The sequence below is a fragment of the Phodopus roborovskii genome, unplaced genomic scaffold (assembly GCF_943737965.1).
Source record: "Phodopus roborovskii unplaced genomic scaffold, PHOROB, whole genome shotgun sequence".
Taxonomy (NCBI): Eukaryota; Metazoa; Chordata; class Mammalia; order Rodentia; family Cricetidae; genus Phodopus; species Phodopus roborovskii.
The window spans coordinates 29,045,346-29,066,460 of record NW_026125281.1 but is presented as its reverse complement, the minus strand read 5'-3'; the positions used below and the strand labels follow the sequence as shown (position 1 = coordinate 29,066,460).

The 21,115-nt window shown below is 41.8% G+C and overlaps 1 protein-coding gene across 1 annotated transcript; it reads left to right on the top strand.

Moving 5' to 3' along the window:
• Nucleotides 1–3,578: 3,578 nt before the first annotated feature.
• On the top strand, nt 3,579–12,336 carry Tstd3 (thiosulfate sulfurtransferase like domain containing 3). Its single transcript, XM_051199925.1, has 4 exons — nt 3,579–3,680; nt 10,473–10,646; nt 10,736–10,895; nt 11,736–12,336. The coding sequence occupies exons 1-4, from the start codon at nt 3,602–3,604 to the stop codon at nt 11,806–11,808; spliced, it is 486 nt and encodes a 161-aa protein (XP_051055882.1). The 5' UTR covers nt 3,579–3,601; the 3' UTR covers nt 11,809–12,336.
• Nucleotides 12,337–21,115: the final 8,779 nt, after the last annotated feature.

The window sequence follows — 21,115 nt, the reverse complement described above, 5'->3', positions numbered from 1 at the left end:
AAATTTTTATTTCATTTCTATGGGGAAAATTGTCGAAAGGGCTAGCTATTCGTTTACATTGTGCTTATAGGAGCCATGCATTCAAATACAGTGGGATACAAACATACTTGTCAAAGTGCTAGGTATGGGAATACAGAATTATCTTTTAGGAGATTTTCTTCCAGGGTGAAAACACTCCATCAGTAAGAACAGTTCTGTTGTGATATAATTTCAAAGTCAAAATTGTCTGTGTTGGGAGCTGGCCTTGAGTCACATTCTCTTGCAAAATTACTTATACCTAAAAACTCTAATTGAGCCTTATCTTGGTAAAACAGAAAACTGCTAAAAAAGCAGTCTGTTCCACTCAACCCAGGAACTGAGAAGAACCAGACACCAGGAACTGAGATAAGCAGACATTTACGGTCTGATGTTTATGGCCTGGCACATTACCAGAGCCCCAGAGTCAGCACAGCTACCCCTCCCCATTTCTACCCTGCTTTGCTTTAAAAACTCCTCTTTGTGCCTAATAAAGTTAGACCTTGACAAACATTGTTTGGTTTCTTTCCTTCTTTCTCTCCCATTATTTTCAGGTTCTAGCCCACCTCGACCCACGAATAACTAGGCCCCGCTGGTCGGGGCATGTATGAATAAAATTTAGTATGTTAATATTGAATTTGAAATAGAATGTGAAAAAGATAGGTAAAAGAGCAAATCTAAAATATTTGCATCCTAAGTTGCAACAGGAATAGGTCCTTTCTTTTATTCTTTTTTTTTTTTTTTATAGATGTACAAAAGCAACAATTACACATTAGAACTGTAGGTTTAAATTCTGAGAAAACAGTTATGGTAACATAACAATGGGTTGTATACTTAGCAAAATTATCAATATGCTAGTAGGAAACTACACATACTTATTAAATACCTTTTAATTTGCATTTCCTTGGCTAGGGATGCTTCACTCCAGAGACAGTGGATCTAATCAAGAAATCTGATGACAAATTCTGGTAAATATGACTGGTAGAGAGGCAAGCTAGTATAGCTATTATGGAAATCAGTGAAAAATTACAATTAGAGCTATCATATGACCCATCTATCTCACTCCTTAACATCTGTCCAAAGTCTGAATACCCCACTACAGAGACACCTGCACAACCATGTTTACTGCTGGTGTATTCTAAAAGCGAAGTGATGGAATTAGCCTAGCTGCCCATCAACAGATGAATGTATAACGAAAATGTGATTCATATGCACAAAGGAATTGTATCCAGCTATAAAGGAAAACAAACTATACATTTTACAGAAAATATGGATCTGGAAAGTATAACATTAAGCAGGGTGACTCAAACTTGGAAACACATAAACCATACCTTCACTTTCATTTGCAAAGCCTAGCCTGTGTAATGAGTGTAATGTAGGCAGAGCCTGAAAAACCAAAAGAGACCAAGAGACGGTAAAGATGGATTCTGAGGAGTCGAGGAAGTGGAGTACAGAGGACACATGTGACATGAAGGAGGGAAAGAAAGCAGGGCTGTGCATTTACAAAGGGGGGACCTGAGGGTGGGGGTGAAGGAGAGGAGAACCTACTAAGATACACTTTTTCAAAGAAGGGATAGGCCCTCTTTAAAGTACCCTGTTTTAAGCTGGGTGATGGTGGCCTAGGCCTTAAATCCCAGCGCTCGGAAGGCAGAGGAAGGCAGAACTCTGTAAGTTCCAGGCCAGCCTGGTCTACAGAGTGAGTTCCAGAACAGCCAAAGCTACACAGGAAAACCCTGTCTTGAATCCCCTCCCAAAATAATCAATCAATCAATCAATAAATAAATAAAGTATCATATTTTAAGACTCAATTTAGAATTAAAGGTAGAAGGGATAAATTTTAAAATGAAAATTTAGATTCCTTTCTTAATAAAAAATTAAGTATTCTCCAGTTAATCTCTCTATTTAAATTCTTAGAATTGATAAAGTACTATGACTACTGGCTGTCCTCCAAGAAATCATTTTCCCAAGTCTGGCATTTAGACAAAAGCCACCATGTCCATACTTCCGTTAACAAGAACAGTTAGCCAGAAGCAGAACTACAGAAGCCAAAAGACAAGGTTAGTTCTGAGAAAACAGTTATGGTAACATAACAATGGGTTGTATACTTAGCAAAGTTCATTTCCAAGAACTATGGACTTTGATGGACTAGGTCTTTGTTTAGTTTTGGCAGGTGTGCAGTTTTTACAGCCTGTGCTGAGTTTCACAGCCCGAATGATATTTCTATCATGGAGTCAGTTGTGCTAAGCCCTCTGAGGTCTAGGGCCCTGTTACAATTTCATTTCTGTTACTGTGATAAAATATCCCAACAACAAGCAATTTAGAGGAGAAAAGAAGTCCGTCATGTCTGGACGTCAAGGTAGCAGAACTCAAGACAACTAGAAATATCCTACTGTAAGAAATATCAAATATAAGACTTTTGTATCAATACTGTAAGGACTCAGGCATTATGCTGGCCTGCCCCTGACACCTGGCATAATACACTCAGGGAGTACCATGGTCAGCCCAGAGTTCCATAATTGCTGTAGTCTGGACGCAGGTGCAAAGGACCCCTTTAAAAAAAACAAAGGACACCCCATACCTCTTCTCTTTTTTTCTTCCCACCCTCCCTTTCTAAGAAAATGTCTCACTTAAGCTCCATCTGCCTGGAATGTTCTGCCCTGGTCACACTTACCTGCCATGGAATCCGCCAAGGTTCCCCCTTGGGCTATCATAACAAATACTACGAAACTTGTGTTTAGGACAAGGAATTCAAATCTTTTTTTACTCCTTCCGTCCCTTGTCAGGTTTTATTCAAATATTTTCATTCTCATCATCACCCAGTAAAATCTTTGTTTACACAAAGGTCCTCTACTGCATTCCAGGAATTTGATGGCCTAGAGCAGTGACTCTGTTGTCTTTCATTTTCTATTCACCAATTCGTTTCAGTTAAAATTGTGACATCAGACCCCAGCCAAAGGGAAAAGATAGTCACCACCTAAGTTTGAATAAAAACCAAGTGCATTTCCTGTGTGTTCGATTTTCCAAGCACAACTCTTTATCAAAAGTAAGACTGGAATGGCGGTCCCTTCCTTTGGGACCCTGCACTTATTTCTAACAATACACACAGTCACGAGCAGAGAAAACTGAACTCGTGGATGCTTATTTGCTTGTGTACCCCCAGATGTTGCCATTTTTAAGTAGTGGAATGTTTGTATGTGTGTGTGAGAGTGAGTGCCAAGTGTCTGTGTGTGTGTGTGTGTGTGTGTGTGTGTGTGTGTGCCCGCAAACTCAGAAAACGACCTTGAGTTGTCCCCTGCCTGCTCACTGATCTCTTTAACCCTTCCATTCCTCTAGTCTTAAAACAGTTCACGACCCCCTGCCTAGGAACTGGTGCTACTCACAGTGGTCTGGGTCTTCCTATATCAATGAACCTAATTAAGGAGTCCCCCAAAGACATGCCTACAGTAAAATATTAACTGTGGCAGTACCGCGTTCTGCCAGCGTTGACTGTTGAGCGCTCAAGAGCCTGGACAGCGCCGGTGGTGAGAAGCCAGGAAGGAGGAGGAGGAAGTGGTCGGCAGCACCCAGGTCCGGAGAGCCCGTGGTGATGTTGGCAAGGCAGTTGCTTGGGACCTCATGCAGGGCGGCGCTAGGATCGCTAGGATCGGTGGAGGCTGCGTTGGGAGGTGAGCTGGATCCCCGAGAAACAAAAACCACCCGATTTCGGGTGCCAGGGAGGGGAATGACATTGAGCGTGCTCTCTCTTCTTTAGACGAGCAGTTATTAATATAAGCGAAGCTCGCCCTTCTTGGTATACAGTGTCCATGTACAGTTTTTACTCCTTGTTATCCTCGGGATCCCATGCTTTCCCAGCCTGGAGTTGCGCTGATGAACACAGCGACAGAGTAAACTTGGCATCAGGGTTATTTATAATGAGAATGAATTGTGCAAGTTTGAGTGATGAAGGTCAATTCACCACACATAGAGCCAGCCAGCAGAAAGGCTCCGGAGCGGCTTAATGACAAACCCACCCCTTTAACTTACATTGCGACCCACCAGGGCACAAAACTCATCTGTTCATGAACCAGAAACCCTCCTTCCTAATAAAACACACACACACACACACACACACACACACACAAAGCGAAAGACAGACAGACAGAGGCAGATGGAGAGACAGAGATGGAGAGGGAGAGGGGAAGGGAGGGAGGGAAGGAGGGAGAGAAAGAGAGAGAGAGAGAGAGAACTGGGTAGAATTAGGAAAGTACTCCCTCTCCCATTAATTTGGCCAAATTGGAAGCAGAAGAGAACGTCACTGTTGACCTAGCTGGGTCTAAAGTTCAGTTCAGGTTTCAGTTCCTCCCCTGCACCCCTCTTTTGTTATTATTGTTATTATTTTATTAACTCCTATTTTCTTCCACAGAAGCAGCTCTATGGGCCCAGCAAGCTAGCCTTCCTTGCTCCTTTCTTAACATCTTTTGTTACCGAAAGGATTTTCTGTGCAAATGCTTTCTTTCACCTCTCTATAGCCTTACTAGACAACCAAATCTGCCATACCCCCTGAGGGGATACAGCTCCCACTTATCTGCAGATGGGTGAGGGGGAGACAGACAAGTATGCAGCCCAATCCAGAGACTGAAGGGAAAAAGCCTCAGATCTTGGCTTAAGCACAGTGCCAGATAAAGGTTCTTTTGTGTACTGTTTAGTTTGTTTTGGAGACAGGGTTTTTCTGTGTAGGTTTGGAGCCTGTCCACAAACTCTCTTTGTAGACCAAGATAGCCTTGAACTCACAGAAATCCGCCTGCTTCTGCCTCCGAATTCCAATGCTAGGATTAAAGGCATGTGCCACCACTGCCTGTAATTTTTTATTTGAAAAGGTACACAAATAGTACAAGATTATATTCTCACTAAAATAATGTAAAATAACAAAACAAAACAATACAGTCACAGATCTCCCTTAACTACTCGAATCCCACTCTTCAGATATGGATGACAATGACTTTAAGCTTTTCTATGGTTAGCTATAGATAAAAGTTGGTATTATATGTGTGTATTGTGTGCATACTTCTATATTTTTGACTCACATACTAGTTAGCTTTTTCATAGAGGGGGTATACTACAGTTACTAATCAGTCACTAATAAAAATTTTTAGTTTCAGGTTTTTATTATAAAAATATTTGATCATCCTTGTGTAAACTACCCTATGTATACAAACAAGTATTTTAGTAGAATGGGTACCTAGAAGTAGAATTGTTAAAGGGAATGGCAAGAAATATTAAATAGATATGAAAGGAGAGTAAGTGTCCCCTGTAGAAATGAAGGACACATATTTCTTTTAGAAGCAGGAATTGATTGCACTGTATATACATTAATTTTATTTAAAGTTTACAGCATGTATTCATTAGTTTTCTCAATGTTATAACATAATACCAGATAAAAGCAATTTCAGGCTGGGAGTTGGTGGTACACACCTTTAATTCCAGCACTCAGGAGGAAGAGGCAGGTGGATCTTCGTGAGTTTGAGGGCAGCCTGGTCTACAGAGCTAGTTCCAGGACAGGCTCCAAAGTAATTCAGAGAAACTGTCTCAAAAAAACCAAAAACCAACCAACCAATCAACCAAACAAACAAAAAGCCCAGCAATTTCAGAAAGGGTTTATTTTAGCTCATGGCTTGAGAAAGGAGAATTTTTTCATATATATGCTCCAATATCTGTATAAACATATATATTCATATATACATATATATATTCTAAAGCTTAAGACTCATTTTTTTCGTCAGTGTAAGAACAGATGAATGTGGGATTGACATGTAAAACAAGCTTGTTTCAAATTTAAATAATAATTAAAAAAAACACCCAAAACCAAAAAAACCCCAAATAGGTATGGCCCCATGGACTCATGTGTTTGAATGCTTGGCCCATAGGGAGTGGCACTTTTGGGAGATGTGACCTTTTTGGAGAAGGTGTGGTCTTGTTGGAGATGGGCTCTGAGGTCTTATGTGTTCAAGCTATGCTCAGGGTGACATGCAGTCTCCTTCTGCTGCCTGTGAATCAAGTTGTAGAATTCTCAACTCCTTCTTTGCCTGCATGCCACCAAGCTTCTGGACATGATAATGGACTACACCTCTGAAACTATAGGCCAGCGCCAATTAAATGAAAAAAAAGAAAGAACAGATGAATGTTTCTTTGGTTAAACACTAGACTAAGTGATCAGTTCACAAGTAGGAGGATATGCTATACAAAAACACCTAATGCTTGCAAACAATAGTGTGCTGTGTAGGTTCATGCCATTAAAAGACTTGGGGAAGGTGAGACTAAAAAAAAGAAAAAAAAATACATTGTTGCTACAGGTTTTGATCACTGAATGGAAAGACAAGGAAACTTGTCTTCATTACCTGCTTACCTCACAAGTGAGTGTAGCTGGATTATAGGAAGTTAAAAGTCAGCCTGATGGTTACAAGAAAAACAAATTATCTTTGATACAGTTTCAAGAGTTGCTTGTTATGGGTACATTTTCCATGTTGGTAAACAGCCCTAGAGCCAAGCTTAACACAATTTATGAGATAACATCGTTCTCCGGTTTCTTACATGACACATAGAAAATGTGTGAATTTAGCCTGCTGTCTCTAATATTAATTAGTTGATTCCAACCTTTTAAAAATCAAATTAAGCTGGGCAGTGGTGGCATACACCTTTAATCCCAGCACTTGGGAGGCAGAAGCAGGTGTATTTCTTTGAGTTTGAGGCCAGCCTGGTCTACAGGAATGAGTTTCAGGACAGAAACCCTATCTTGAAAAACAAACAAACAAACAAACAAAGTCTAACTTTGAGGGATGGAAATGGCTCAGTGGTTAAGAGTTCATACTGTTCCTTAAGAAATCCTGAGTTTAGTTCTCAGCATCCACTTGGGGCAGCTCCCTTCCACAGGTAATTCCAGCTCCAAGAGACCTGACACCCTCTTCTGACTTCCGAGGGTACCCGCTGAAACCTCCTCGAATGTATACACAGACACATATTGTTATGTCAAGTTCATGAGACCCCAGAAAGACCACCAAGGAATGACTCGCTGATGTAAACACAAGGTTTATTGTTCAATCCTACCACGGTAGGGACCCTGTCTAGTTCACTGACACAGCAGCCACCAGAGAGGGTCAGTTTCTTGTCTACTGCTAAGAATTTTAAAGAAAAAAAAAAAACCTGCAGGGTTACATCAGCAGGTGGGGAGAGGTATTATGGGCCAGTTTCTAATTGGTTGACATTTGGGAACAATTAGGGGAATTTTTCAAAATCATGTTTTGGCGAGGCAACTGGTCTGTCAACGCTTTCCAATGGTTGGCTGCAGATGGGAACATTGTCTCGTTTCTGTGGTCTCAGCGGTCTCTTTGCAGGTGGCCTGTTGTAGATAGATACCAATAGTTCCCAGGAACTAACTATCCTGGAGACTCTGGAGGAGGATTTGATCTCTCCTGGAGTTTCTTTGTGGCCAAACATAGATTTCAGGAACTAAGCCTCCTGGAAAGTAAGGGGAGGGTTGGATCTGTCCTGGAGTTTCTTTGGGACATGTGCTGAATCAAAGGCCTACATGTCTTTTCTGTACCCTGTCATGACTGCTAAAGCAGGGGCCTAGGTGAGGGTCTGGTCCCTTCAACATAAACATAATCTTGGACTGAAGAGATGGCTCAGAGGTTAAGAGCGCTTACCTTCAGAGGACCTGAGTTCAGTTCTGGTCACCAATGTCAGGTCGCTTCTGTCTCCAGCTCCAGGGGATAAACATGTGGCTCTGCACACATGTGTTAGACACATACACAGGAGGAAAAAAAAAAAAAAACCTTACAAGTTAAAAAAAATGTTTTAAATCTCATTCTGGGGCTGACCATCTTGGTAGGTAAAGGCACTTACCACCTCAGCCTGGTGGTTTTTGATCGTGAAACCCATGAAAAGGTGGAAAAAGAGATCTAACTCCACAAAGCTGTCCTGTCACCCCAACACATGCTCCTGTAGGACAGATTTCTAAAAGTAAAGCCATGAGGCAAAAAGGTTATACATGCTTTAAATGTTATTACAGCTAATTCCTTTAAAAGTTCTATTTAAATCTTCAATCCCAGCACTTGGGAGGCAGAGACAGGAAGATCTCTGTGAGTTTGAGGTCAACTTGGTCCAAAATGGGCAGGGCTATGTTGAGAGACCTTGTCTCAAAAAACAACAACAAACAGACAAAAAAACCTACTACCACCACCACCACCAATAACAACAAAAACTAGGCTATGTGGTGGTGCACACTTTTAATCCCAGCACTCTGTATGCAGAGGCAGGCAGTCTCTGTGAGTTTGAGGCCAGCCTGGTCTACAGAGCGAGTTCCAGGACAGCCACGGCTACACCGAGAAATCCCGAGTTGAAAAACAAAATGAAAAACCTATATGTATTTTATTATTTTATGTGTACAGGTATTTTGTCCACACTGGTGCCTGAAAAGGGGAAAAGATGGTCCTGAACCCCTCAGAACTGAGCGAACAGATAGTTGTGAAACCACTATCAAATCTTGGAATCAAACCCAGGTCCTCTGGAAGAGCAGTAAGTGCTCTTAATCATTGAGCCATCTCTCTAGTCCCCCTTTAAGAGTTCTTAATGACAATGTGTGAGAATCCATTTCATCAGACCTTGACCAATTTTTGGTATTATCAATACCTCTAAGCTTTACAGGCCAGACACAAACTTTTAGCACATATCTTTATATCTCCCCACCACACACACTTTTTTTTTTTTTTTTTTTTTCTGAGACGGAGTTTCTCTATGTATCCCTGGCTGTCCTGGGATTTGCTTTGTAGACCAGGCTGGCTTAGAACTCACAGAGATCTGCCTGGCTCTGCCTCCCAAGTGTGACACCAAAGTCAGGGGCATTTTCTTTATTAAAGATTGGTGTGGGAGGGGCCAATCCACTGTAGGTGTGCCACCTCTGGCAGGTAACCCTGGGGCATAAAAGAAGCAGGTTGAGCGAGCCTTGGAGAACAAGACAATATGCAGCACTCCCCCACAGCCTCTGCATAGGTTCCCACCTCCAGATTCCTGCCCCGAGTTCACACCCCAGCTTCCTTCAGTGCCGGTATGAACTGGAAGGTGAAACAAACCCTTTCTTCACCAAGTTACTTTTGGTTACAGTGTTCTGTCACAACAGAAACCGTATGACATACAAATTACTATCTTTATTTGCAAAGGGAAATGTAGTTGAATTGTTCTTCCTATTGTCACTTAAGAATAGGATTAACAAATTAAACCGGTAACAATTATTAAATGGTTGATACGTTCCTAAGGTCTTGCCAGCTAAAGGGCTTTGGGAGAATCTGAAGTGGCAGAAGGCCCACTGTCAAGTATTCCGAACAAGGACACAGGCTGCCTGCTGTTGCTCAGTCAGAATGTGTGCATACTGGAAGATGCTTTTCTGTGCCCTTTGACCTCTCAGTTACGGCAGGGCTGAGCAGGGGCTTATATATCACAAGCAAGCACTTCACTACTGAGCTACCTCCCCACACCAACAGCTGCCGACACCAAATGTATAGTTTTTTCTACCCAAGCTAATTCTTTATTTGAGTCTTAGAATTTAACTCTGAACCAACTACCCCAGTTACCGAAGACACCAAAAGGGCTTTCTAACAAAACTGTCTCCAGTTTAGCCATGACTCCCAAGTCCCGGCTCCCTTATTTATGACCAACTGGACATAAATAAGATGCCCCATGACTCCTTCTCCATTATCAGTAACCTGCTAACAAAAATCAGGTTAGCACTTTTTAACAGTTTACTTTCAGTGATTTAATAAAGAATACAAGCTGGACGGTGGTGCCTTTAATCGCAGTGCTAGAGAGGCAGAGACAAGTGGATCTCTGTGAGTTTGAGGCCAGCCTCTGGTTTACAGATACACAGATCTAGGAGAGGCTCCAAAGCTGCAGAGAAACCCTGTCTAAAAAAAGAAAAGAAAGAAAAAAGAATAAGATGGATAATCTGCTACCCTTCTGAAGTAGTCATGGTGTGAGAGTAAGAGGAATCTTAAGTACAAATGTTTCCATCTTCATGGAACTCAGATGTGCCACCTTTGAAATGCTTGGATGTCTTAACCAAGTAGATCTCCAGACTCCATAGATAAACAATTTGAATGGAAGTGTCATGTGTAACCACTGTTGACTGCTAAGTCAATCTTCTAGCCTTACTCCATTGCACAGAAGACTGGGCACGAACAAGTTCTATTCATGGCTTAGTCTTTTGGTGATTAGTGCACCGAAAGCTGTCTAGGGTACCAGTGTCAACCTCATTATCATCTCCCAATCTGAGTTCTATGAACTTTCAAGTCAGGAACCAGGAACTCAGGGCTTGTATCTGGAATTTATTAAAATAAGAAGGGGAAAGCAGTTATGTCATCTAACTACAACCTACTTATAGCTGGTAATGCCAATGTCACTTTAAAGTTGTCTAAATTTTTTTTTTATAGGTTTGAAGTCAGTATGGGGAGGTAGCCAACATTTTTGTTCTGCTCTTCCTAAGGATGTAACTTACAGGGAACTAAAAAACCTACTGAACTCCAAAAATATTATGTTAATTGATGTTAGAGATGCATGGGAAATTCTTGAGCATGGAAAAATACCTGGATCAATCAACATACCATGTAAGTAATGTGTTTTAAATAGATTCATTTATATGCTTAATAACTGATTATATTCAAAATTAATTGAATGCTTTAACATTGTCTTCCAGTGGATGAGGTAAAGGAAGCTCTACAGATGAACCCAAGAGACTTCAAAGAGAAGTACCATGAAGTGAAGCCATCCAAATCTGACAGTCTAGTGTTTTCTTGTTTCGCTGGAGTAAGAAGTAAGAAGGCTATGGACACGGCATTATCACTGGGTTTTAACAGGTGTGTCAATGAAGGAAAAACTAGATTGCACACTGTGGATTGCAATATTATATAGACATTTGCGCTATAGCTCAGTGGTTGCATAATTGCCTAGTATGTAAAAGGCCATGGATTCAATCTCCATCCTAACAAAAATAAAAATAAACATCTTAATCTATTTAAGAATCTAATACCCAGGAAGCAGGTGGATCTCTGAGTCCAGATCTACAGATTGAGTTTCAGAGCAGCCAGGACTGTTGTACAAAGACACCCTGTCTTGAAAAAACCAAACCAAGCAAACAAAGCAAAGAATCTTTTGGGGAGGGGGCAGGGCTGGAGAGATGACACAATGGTTATGAGCACTGTCTGCAATTCCAGAGGACTCAGGTTTATTTTCTAGCATCCACATGGTACCTCATAGCTGTCTGTAACTCCACTTCCGGGAGATCTAATGCTATCTTCTATTAGGACACCAGGCATGATTGTGACATAGATAAAATGCCTATACACATATGTAACAAAAATTCAAAGCCAATAAGAGCTACATTGATACCTTGTCTCAAAAACAAGAAAACAAACAAACAAATGAAATGAAAAGAGTGTCTTGGAGCTGGTGGTATAATTCAGTGGTAAACCATGTTTCTCACATGCACACGTCCCTGGATTTAATGGCTACTACCACAGGGAGGGGGAAATACTGTTAATAAAGGCAGTATAGAGACCAAGGGCATGTGTCTTTCCAACCTACTCAAGACCAACAATTGTTTAGAGAGACAGAATCTAGACAGTATGGTGAGTAGCTACTACAAAGTCACCCTAATGTTCTGTTATGAAACCTACCACTATTTTGTATGTTTTCAGTGCTCAGCACTATGCTGGAGGCTGGAAGGAATGGGTAACCTATGAAATGTCAGAGAAGAAACAAGAAAATTGAAATTTGGATGAAGCAAAAGAAAACGCCAGTCTTGGCACCAAAGGCTGATGGATTCCGTATAACTGTGGCAACTGGTCTCCTCATCTGTTCCCCTGAACTTCAGAGGACTGAGATAATATGAACTACCAGTGAAATCTACAGATTCTACAGGGAATTTTTAAGTAGTAGGTATTCCAAAAGATCAGGTTACTTCTATTATCCAATCCAGTGGAATCATGCTAAAAGCAAAAATAGTGTGTAAACAAGCATTTACAGCATTTGAAGACTTATGGAAATGTGTGGCTACAATAGTACCAATGTAATTCATTTTAAAAATTAATGTGAGGATACAAATTTAATGGGTTATGACTGTGGAAGGCAAACATAACTGAAAGAGGTCATGAAATTTTGTAGGATAGTAGAGATGATCTGTTGCATGACTGAAATATCAGATGTGTGTCAAAACTTATCAAAGCAAACAACAAAGGTATGTGTTCTTTTACAAGTAATATACCTCAATTTAAAGACCAATAAAACAAATATTTATCCCAGTTTGACTCCTTCTAGCTTGCATGTGTTTCTTTAGAATGTTAAGTTATATGCTTGCTAGTGTGCTGGCATAATAGTAGCGAAGTAAACCTGTGTTTTCTTACCCCTTCGTCTGCCCGCCTTTTTTTGCATTCATTCATGTAGTCTTTAGATCGTGTAGGACCTACCTAGCCAAGCTCTCTAAAGTAAAGTGGAAAATCTAAAATACAAACATTGGAACTTGTATTTTCACAATGTCAGTCTGGTTTGTTGACTGCTCTTCCCACTAGGACAAGAAATGCTGCAACACATGCACATTCTCTCGAACACGCATGCATGGCTTGGTCTATTTAAAAGCATTACTGAAGCAGCAAGGCTTTCAAATATCTATGATCTTAAGGAGAAAGTGAGCTGTAGACTATGAGCCTGGATTATAATATGGAGCCCATCAACTAACAGGAGTCTGGATAAAAGTTCCAGGCTTTTAGTTACAGCTAGGGGGTACAGATAAGCCACAGCTTGAGCAGTACCCTCAAGAACTCTGAGTCACCTAAATCTCAAATGCAGGTGTCTTTCTGATCATATGACAGATAAATATATAGAAATGTGACTGTATTCCAGTAAAATTTCTTATGGACACCAAAGTTTTAATCTTATGTTCGTGTGCCGCCAAGTAATCTTTCAACTATTTGAAAATATAGTAAACATTTTAACCTCAAGGCCAGGCTGCAATGTAGGTGACAAACCAGATTGAGCCTGTAGGACACAGTGTGTGATTGGCTGAACCAGAGCTGAGTCTCAACTTTTCATAAATAACGTTCAGACTTCTGTCAGAACTTGTTAGGTACAACAGTAAGCAGGATCTTTTTCGTGCTTTTGTTTTGAGAGAGGGTCTTCCTTTGTAGCTCTATCTAGCCTGGAACTCAGAATGCAGACCAGGCTGATTGAAAACTTACAGAGACACTTACCTCTGTTTCTCAAATGCTGGACTTCAAGGTATGTGTCACCAGCAATAAATATGAACTTATGATTATAAAACAGTAACAGGAAAAGAAGAGTTGGGTATGTTGGCATATGCTTGTAATCCCAGCACTTGGGAGGTTGAGGCAGGAGGGCTAGAAGTTAAAGGTCTCCAGCTACACAGTGAGTTCAAGGCAAGCTTGAGCTATATGAAACTTTCCCTGCCTAGAGAAGAGAGTATGAACAGAACCATAAGGGATTTACATATTGAACTTTCAGACACAAGAATTAACATAAGCATGATTAAAAAGTAAAGTAACTAAAATATATTCAATAATTTGACAACAAAAATAAGGGGAACTATATAAAAACATGAGAAATATATAAATAACATGCATACATACATATATATGTATATACAGAAATTCTAGAAATAAAAGACAATAACTAAGCCAGGGTCACTGGTAAATGCCTGTAATCTCAGTCGCTCAGGAGGATGGGGTAGAAGGATTGTGAGCTCAAAGCCAATCTAGGCAAATTAATGAGAACCTATTAAAAACTTAAAGAGGGTTAGGGATGCAGCTTAGAAATAGTACATTAGCCAGAACACACAAGGCCCTTGTTTGATTCCCTGTAACCAAACATAACAACAAAAGACAATACCTAACAGATGTTAAACAGGCTTCAGAACAGATTTGACACAGATAAGATTAATGTCAATGAAAAATTAGAGGTTTGCCTTTAATCCCAGCATGTGGGAGGCAGAGGCAGGTGGATCTCTGGTTTGAGGCCAGCTTGTCTAAAGAGTGAGTTCCAGAGTAGCTAGGGCTACACAGAGAAACCCTGCCTCGAAGGAGGAGGAGGAGAGGAGGAGGGAAGAAGAGGAAGAAGAAGAAGAAGAAGAAGAAGAAGAAGAAGAAGAAGAAGAAGAAGAAGAAGAAGAAGAAGAAGAAGAAGAAGAAGAAGAAGAAGAAGAAGAAGAAGAAGAAGAAGAAGAAAAGAGAGGAGGAGGAGGAAGAGGAAGAGGAAGAGGAAGGAAGAAGAAGAGGAAGAAGAAGAAGGTAGAGGTTCACACATTAAGAGTAAATTATAGAGACTTACTCTGTAACCTAGTTTTAAAACATGAAATTGTAACATTTAATAGGCACTTCAGTATAGCTATGTAATAACAAATGCCAATTTCAGAACAGTTTCCATTGGGAAACAAAGGTATTAACAACATTGTTAATATTCTATTTAATGTTTGTTACTTACTACTGCCACTTTTTCTATGTAGGGGATAGGGATTATTGTTGAGGGGACAGTCTGAGGTAAATACAGATTCTTCAGAAAGTGAGGATGGGCTCTTTAAGAGTGTTTCTCGTTACCAGAGGAGAGATGGCCAGGAAGGCATGGATGTGGCTAGAGAAAACGAGAGGATCTAGGGGCCTATAAAATACAATCCAGAGTTCATTTAGTCAGCACCCAGCACCCGGGTACCACCCACACCAAAGGGAGCTAGTTGTTTGCTTGCTTGCCTGAGTAGAGCTGTGGCTTTTTCGGCTTTCCTGTCTCACGGAACAAGCTCAGACATTCCCTGGATAAAGAGCACACCCCTTATAATTCTTGAGGGCTCATCTGTGATTCCAGAGGACCCATTCTCAAGGCATGCTGGCAGATGTGGTGCTGGAGAAGGAGTTAAGAGTTCTTCATCGGGAGCTGCAGGAAGAGAGAGACATTGGACCTGGCTTGGGCTTCTGTAACCTCAAAGCTCACCCCAGTGACACACTTCCTCCAACAAGGCTGTATCTTCTAATGCTTTCCAAATAGTGGTACTCTCTGATAACTAAGTGAAGACGAAGGTTTTGGTCCACAGCTGCTTCAGTCCCAGATAAACACATGGTGCTATGTTGGCCAATGACTAGGGCTTCTTACTGGCTGGCTCTCTCTTAATTATTAATCATGACTACTAATCTATATATTTCTTTATGGCCTTATCCTACCAGAGAATGCCTGGCATGTCCTATCTTCCAGGTCTCTACATGGTGTCTCCTCATGGCTTCTCTCCCCAGAATTCTCTAGCCCTGCCTATCTTCCTGCCTCTATTGGCCAATCAGTGTTTTATTCATCAACCAATAAGAGAAGCATATATACAGAAGGACATTCCCCATCAACTAAGCATTCAAATCTGTTAGCCTATGGGGGGCATTCTCTTTCAATCACCACAGTCTTGGAAAAAAGCCACGGGGAAGGCCACAGCTCTGTTTTATCATTTCCTCACCCCACACCCAGACATTCTGATGTCCCTTCTGTAGCTATATGTGGTTGGTTCTTCAACTGCAGCCCTGAAAGTCTGGCCTTTTGTGCGGTGTTTGTAGACGCAAAAGCCAGATCAATGGTTGACACCTGTGTTGGGGGTGGTGTGCTGGTATTAGACATACCTGGGAAGAGGAAATCTCAACTCAAGAACTGCCTCCATCAGATCGTCCTACAGGGCATTTCTCGTCTGATATGGGAGGGCCCAGCTCACTGTGGGCAGTGCTAGATCTAGGAAGGTGGTCTCTAGTAGTTAAGAAAGCAGGCTCTACAAGCTGTAAGGAACTAGTCAGTCGAATCGATTCCTCCACACGGCTCTAGTTCTTGCCTCCAGGTCCCTGCATTGAGCTCCTGCCCTGATTCCCCTCAGTGATGCATGATGACTTGGAAGTATGAAAAATGAAAAAGGACACCAATGAAGTCTCTCATGACTCTAAGGCACACTTTTCTTACTGCCCTCTGGGTTGGCCTGTGTCTGGCATCCTACAGAACTTGGGAGTGAAGGAACTCCCTGAGCCGAAAGGGACAAACACCCATCTTTTTATAAATCCAGCAGCAACAGGTTTATAATGTCCCTAGCCCATTATTTTTCAGCTCCAATGTAGAGGGTAGTGGGACTATTTACAAACATTCCCCAATGCTCAATTTTCCATAGTCTGCCCTTGCCTTAGTTGCTACTGCCAAGGAATATCCAGAGGTCACAGGATGCTGTCTGTCTTTATAGCATCCTTGCAAGACTTCTCTAATAGTATGCACAGTATGCACTATTGCACCATGGGCCCTTCTAATCTTTCGTTTGCTGCTTTTTTTTGTTTGTTTGTTTGTTTTTTTTTTTTTTTTTTTTTTTTTTTTTAGACAGGGTCTTTCTACATAGCCCTGGTTGTCCTGGAATTTGCTCTATTGACCAGATGATCACACCTAGCTCACCAAGGACCCTTTCATCCTGATGATCCTTGGGACTATGGCCACTCCCAATTAGATGCCCATTACCCCACCAGACATGGGCTCTCCCCACTGAGGATCTCTGTGACTGATATACTTTGGTAACCTCTCTCTCTCTCTCTCTCTCTCTCTCTCTCTCTCTCTCTCTCTCCACCCCCTTTCTCTCTCCCCATAGAGACAGAGTTTCTCTATAGTGCTTTGGAGCCTGTCCTGGAACTCACTCTGTAGACCAGGCTGGCTTTGAACTCACAGAGATCCACTTCCCCTGCCTCCCGAGTGCTGGGATTAAAGGTGTGCACCACCGATGCCTGGCTTGTAAACTTTCTTGCAAGAAATCAGATGGCAAATCAAGTGTGTTAAGAAACAGTAGCACTAAAAGCATCTTAGATACAGAGGTTTAGGTTGTTGGGACCGGAGTCCCTGCAGACAGCCACATGGTGACATGGCTCTGCCAAGCAAGACTGGGAGATGGCAGAGGAATGAGCCATGGTATGTGCATAAATCTATTTGTTCTGGTCTCTCCCGACAGATAAGACCACACTGTCCTGTTAGCAGGTTGGAGATGGCCCTCATTCCCAGTGGCCTAGGGTTAGGGAAGTGGCGAGCCCAATCCAAGACTTCTTTATCTTTCCTCTTCATCGAAGACAGGACAAACAGGCAGACACTTGGCTACCTTAACAGAGTAGAATTAGACACTTGGGCACTCAAACAGAACACCAATTTTCCTTTGGTTAAGAGGCCTTTCTCCCGTATCCCCTGGGTGATGGGGGAGGAAAAAACGCTGCCTCAGAGACCCTCAGTATAATACTACCCTTCAACTGGACCAGTTCTGCAAGAAAAAGGAGGGGAAAAGGTTCAAGGTTCCCTATGTTCAACTTTTATCTTTGACAACACCTGGAATTGACCCAGGGTCCATTATTTTGTTTGTTTTTCAAAGACAGGGTTTCTATGCAGCTACAGAGCCTGTCTTGGAACTCACTCTGTAGACCAAGCTGGCCTCGAAGTCACCGAGATCTACCCTCCTCTGCCTTCCAAGTGCTGGGATGAATGGTGTGTGCCACCACTGCCCAGCCAGATCCCACTATTTTGATGATCATCTAGAGTTCAATCAATTAGTCCTCTTTGCTCATCCCAGCTCCTTCAAACCCTTATATGGCAAACCCTGACCTGGAAGCCCTAGTTCCACATGGACTCTCCCACTCTACCCCGGGGAACCTAGGAGTGTTCAGCCTGAGTAAGGCTGACTACCTGCTCGCCCCCTCCCAAGAGGCTCCTGGGCTATTTCCCTAGCAAAGAGATGGAAGAATTAAGACATCCACAGAACGTTCTCTTAGCAGAGCTTTAAGATATCAAAATGGAATTGGGTAGTTCACAGAGACTCCCATCTAATAAGCACAGGCCTTCCTAAACAGTCTTTTTGAAATGGCATGGAGGGATGTTGTGCTCATCTTAGTTTTGGGATAGGGTTTCACTGTGTGGTTACCTCTGCCTCCTAAGGCTTATGCCACCACACCCAGCTTTTGTTCATTTTAGATAAGACATTGACCTCATTGGAAAAAGAGGGTAACAGAAGAGGGTGGTAGCTGATGATAATGACTACCACTGTGGGTCACAGCTCAGTTCCCACAGGAGCCCTAATCTACCCAGGAATGTCACTTACTCCCAGGCAAATGGTAGAGAAAACACTTTATTTTTTGTATTTCAGAGAGCTTAAGGAGAGTAAAGGCCAATGTCCCATTTGCTCTCAGCTGATGGCCTCTTTCCAGGACACTCAGGACAGAGGAAAGGTTTCCCCTCTTAGGGGACTACTTCCTACTTCTACCGAGGACACATCATACTCTTACTCAGTTGGCCTGCCCCAAATTGTCATTTATAGTTGTCCAGATCAATATAATGGGAAATTCTAAGGTTCCTTTCACCAAATGTATCACCAGGGAAGGGAAAACTCCATTCATACACTGTGGTAGTTTGAACATAATTGGCCTCCATAAGCTCATAGGGAGTGGCACTATTTCGAGATGTGACCATGTTGAAGTATGTGTGGCATTGTTGGAGGAAGTGTGGCATTGTTGGAGGAAGTGTGTCACTGTTGGGGTGAGCTTTGAGTTCATTTCCTGTTGCCTTCTGATCAAGATATAAACAGCACCATGTCTGCAGGCACTAATGGACTGAACCTCTGAATTATAAGTGAGCCACCATTGTGGTGATACCATGATTGTACAGGCAAAGCCTGTCTGAAGATCAAAGGATGGAGCTTGCCACTAGCTTACCATAGAGGTCTGGAGGTCTGTACAGACAGACAGGAAGTGAGATGGCTAGGCGGAGAGAGGATATAAGCAAGAAGAAACAGGAATTTGACCTCTTGTCCTCTGAGACGACAAGGTCAAAGGTGGTTTTGGTTTGCTCCTCCTCTCTGATCTCTCAGCATTTTCCTGCATATCTGACTCTGCATTTTTATTTAGACCAATTAAGGACTCCTTACCCTGTGATCTTCATCAGTTCCATGGAACGAGTCAGCAATACCCAGATGGCCATCACCCTGATACCCCTTTACATTACTGTCTGCATTCGGCCACAATTAAAGCAAGATGAGTCTGATTTTTCATTTTGTGAGACAAGATCTCCTTACATGGTTCAGGATGCCCCTGAACTCAAGTTCCTTTTACTCTAGCTTACCAAGAGCTAGAGGGCCCACACTACCATTTCCAGCTTGATATTAAAACCACTATCAAGGTGTCAAAATGTAAAAATATGGCATATAATTTAACGCCTTATTTTTTAAGTAGCTTTTTTATTTCAATCATGGACAACCGATTTTTTGAGATCACAAGGGAACGGAGGTAACCATGGGAAACATGGCAATAAGAGGCCAAATTCTAAATTAACTAAATGCCTCTGCTTCCTTTCATTCTCCTCTTCCTCAGCCACTTTATGATTCTCAGGGGCCTCTTCCATTCTGTGAGTACATATTCTTTTGCTATGTGTCTTAACACTTAATGCATTCAGGTTTAGCATCTATTGGAAGTTTTTTATCAAGAAAAAGATTGACATGTTTTTCTGTGTATATATAGTTTTATGACTTTTTCTGCACCTGGTGTGAAATGCCCATAGATGCCACAAAAGGGAAGCAACTCTCCTGGGACTATTGTTACAGATGGTTATAAGCTGCAATGTGGGTGCTGGCAACTGAACCTGGGTTCTCTGCAAGGGCAGCAAATGTTCTTAGATCTCTGAGCCATCTCTCCAATACTAAGCACTACATTATTTTTAAAACTTTATCATTTTTGTGTATGGATATTTTGCCTGCATGGATGTCTGTGCATCACCTGCATGACTGACCCTTGTAGAGGTCAGTAGAGGGCATCAGATCCCCTGGAACCCGAGTTGCAGGTTGGCCATGTGGGTGTTGAGAATTCAATCTAAGAGCTAGTGCTCTTATCTGCTAAAACATCTCTCCAGCCTATCCAGCTTTTTTTAAATTTTTCCTGTTCTGAGACAGGGTTTCTCTGTGTTGGCCTGGCTGTCCTGGAACTCATGCTGTACATCAGGATGGCCTTGAACCCACAGAGATCCATATGCTGCTGCCTCCCAAATGCTGAGATTAAACATGTGCACCACTACCACCAGGCACAAATGATGTATTTTTTAAATTTTATTTATATTTTATATATGAGTGCTCTGCATGTATATCTGCATGCCAGAAGAGGGAATCAGATCCTATTATAGATGGTTGTGAGCCACCATATGGTTGCTGGCAATTGAACTCAGGACCTCTGGAAGTGCAGCCAATGCTTTTAACCACTGAGCCATCTCTCTAGCCTCCCAAATTCATGTATTTTGGTTTTTTGTTTGTTTGGTTGGTTTTTCAAGACAGGGTTTCTCTGTGGCTTTGGAGCCTGTCCTGTAACTATCTCTCGTGGTCTCGAACTTACAGAGATCCACCTGCCTCTGCCTTCCAAATGGAGGGATTTAAATGTATGTAAAGAAACCAAGCTTGATGGTTCACAACTTTAATTCCAGCATTATAGAGTCTGAGGCAAGAACATCAGTGGTATGGTATGAGGCGACCCTGTCTAAATCAGTCAATTAACACAAAATGAAAAAGTTAACAATTCCCACACCTGCCAGCAAGATATGTTGTTCTTTGTGTGGACATTTTTCCTTTGTAGTTACCAAGACCTTTTCAACATTGTAAGTTGAACAGGCTCCCAGACCTTAGCACAACTGACTCCATCAAGGCAGTACTATTCAGGTGGTAACATTCAGCATGCAGACAGAACCACCAGCCAGAACAAAAACAAAGACTTAATCCGTTTCTGGCTAACTGTTCATGTTAACTAAAATATATCAACCCAAAACATGGTTTTTTTTGTTTGTTTTTGTTTTTTCCCCTTAAAAAACTCACTCTGGGAAAGGCACAGGGCTACACTGGGATACTGAATACCCAGTGTAGTTGCTAACTTGTTAATAAAGATTTTCTATTGGCTTAAACCCATGTCTGAGCAGCCTCATGAATACCCCATAACAAGCATCAAGGAAAGTGGGAAAAAAGAAAAAGGATTTCAGTAAGGAGGGATAAGGCAGAAGAGTAACTCCTAGAAAG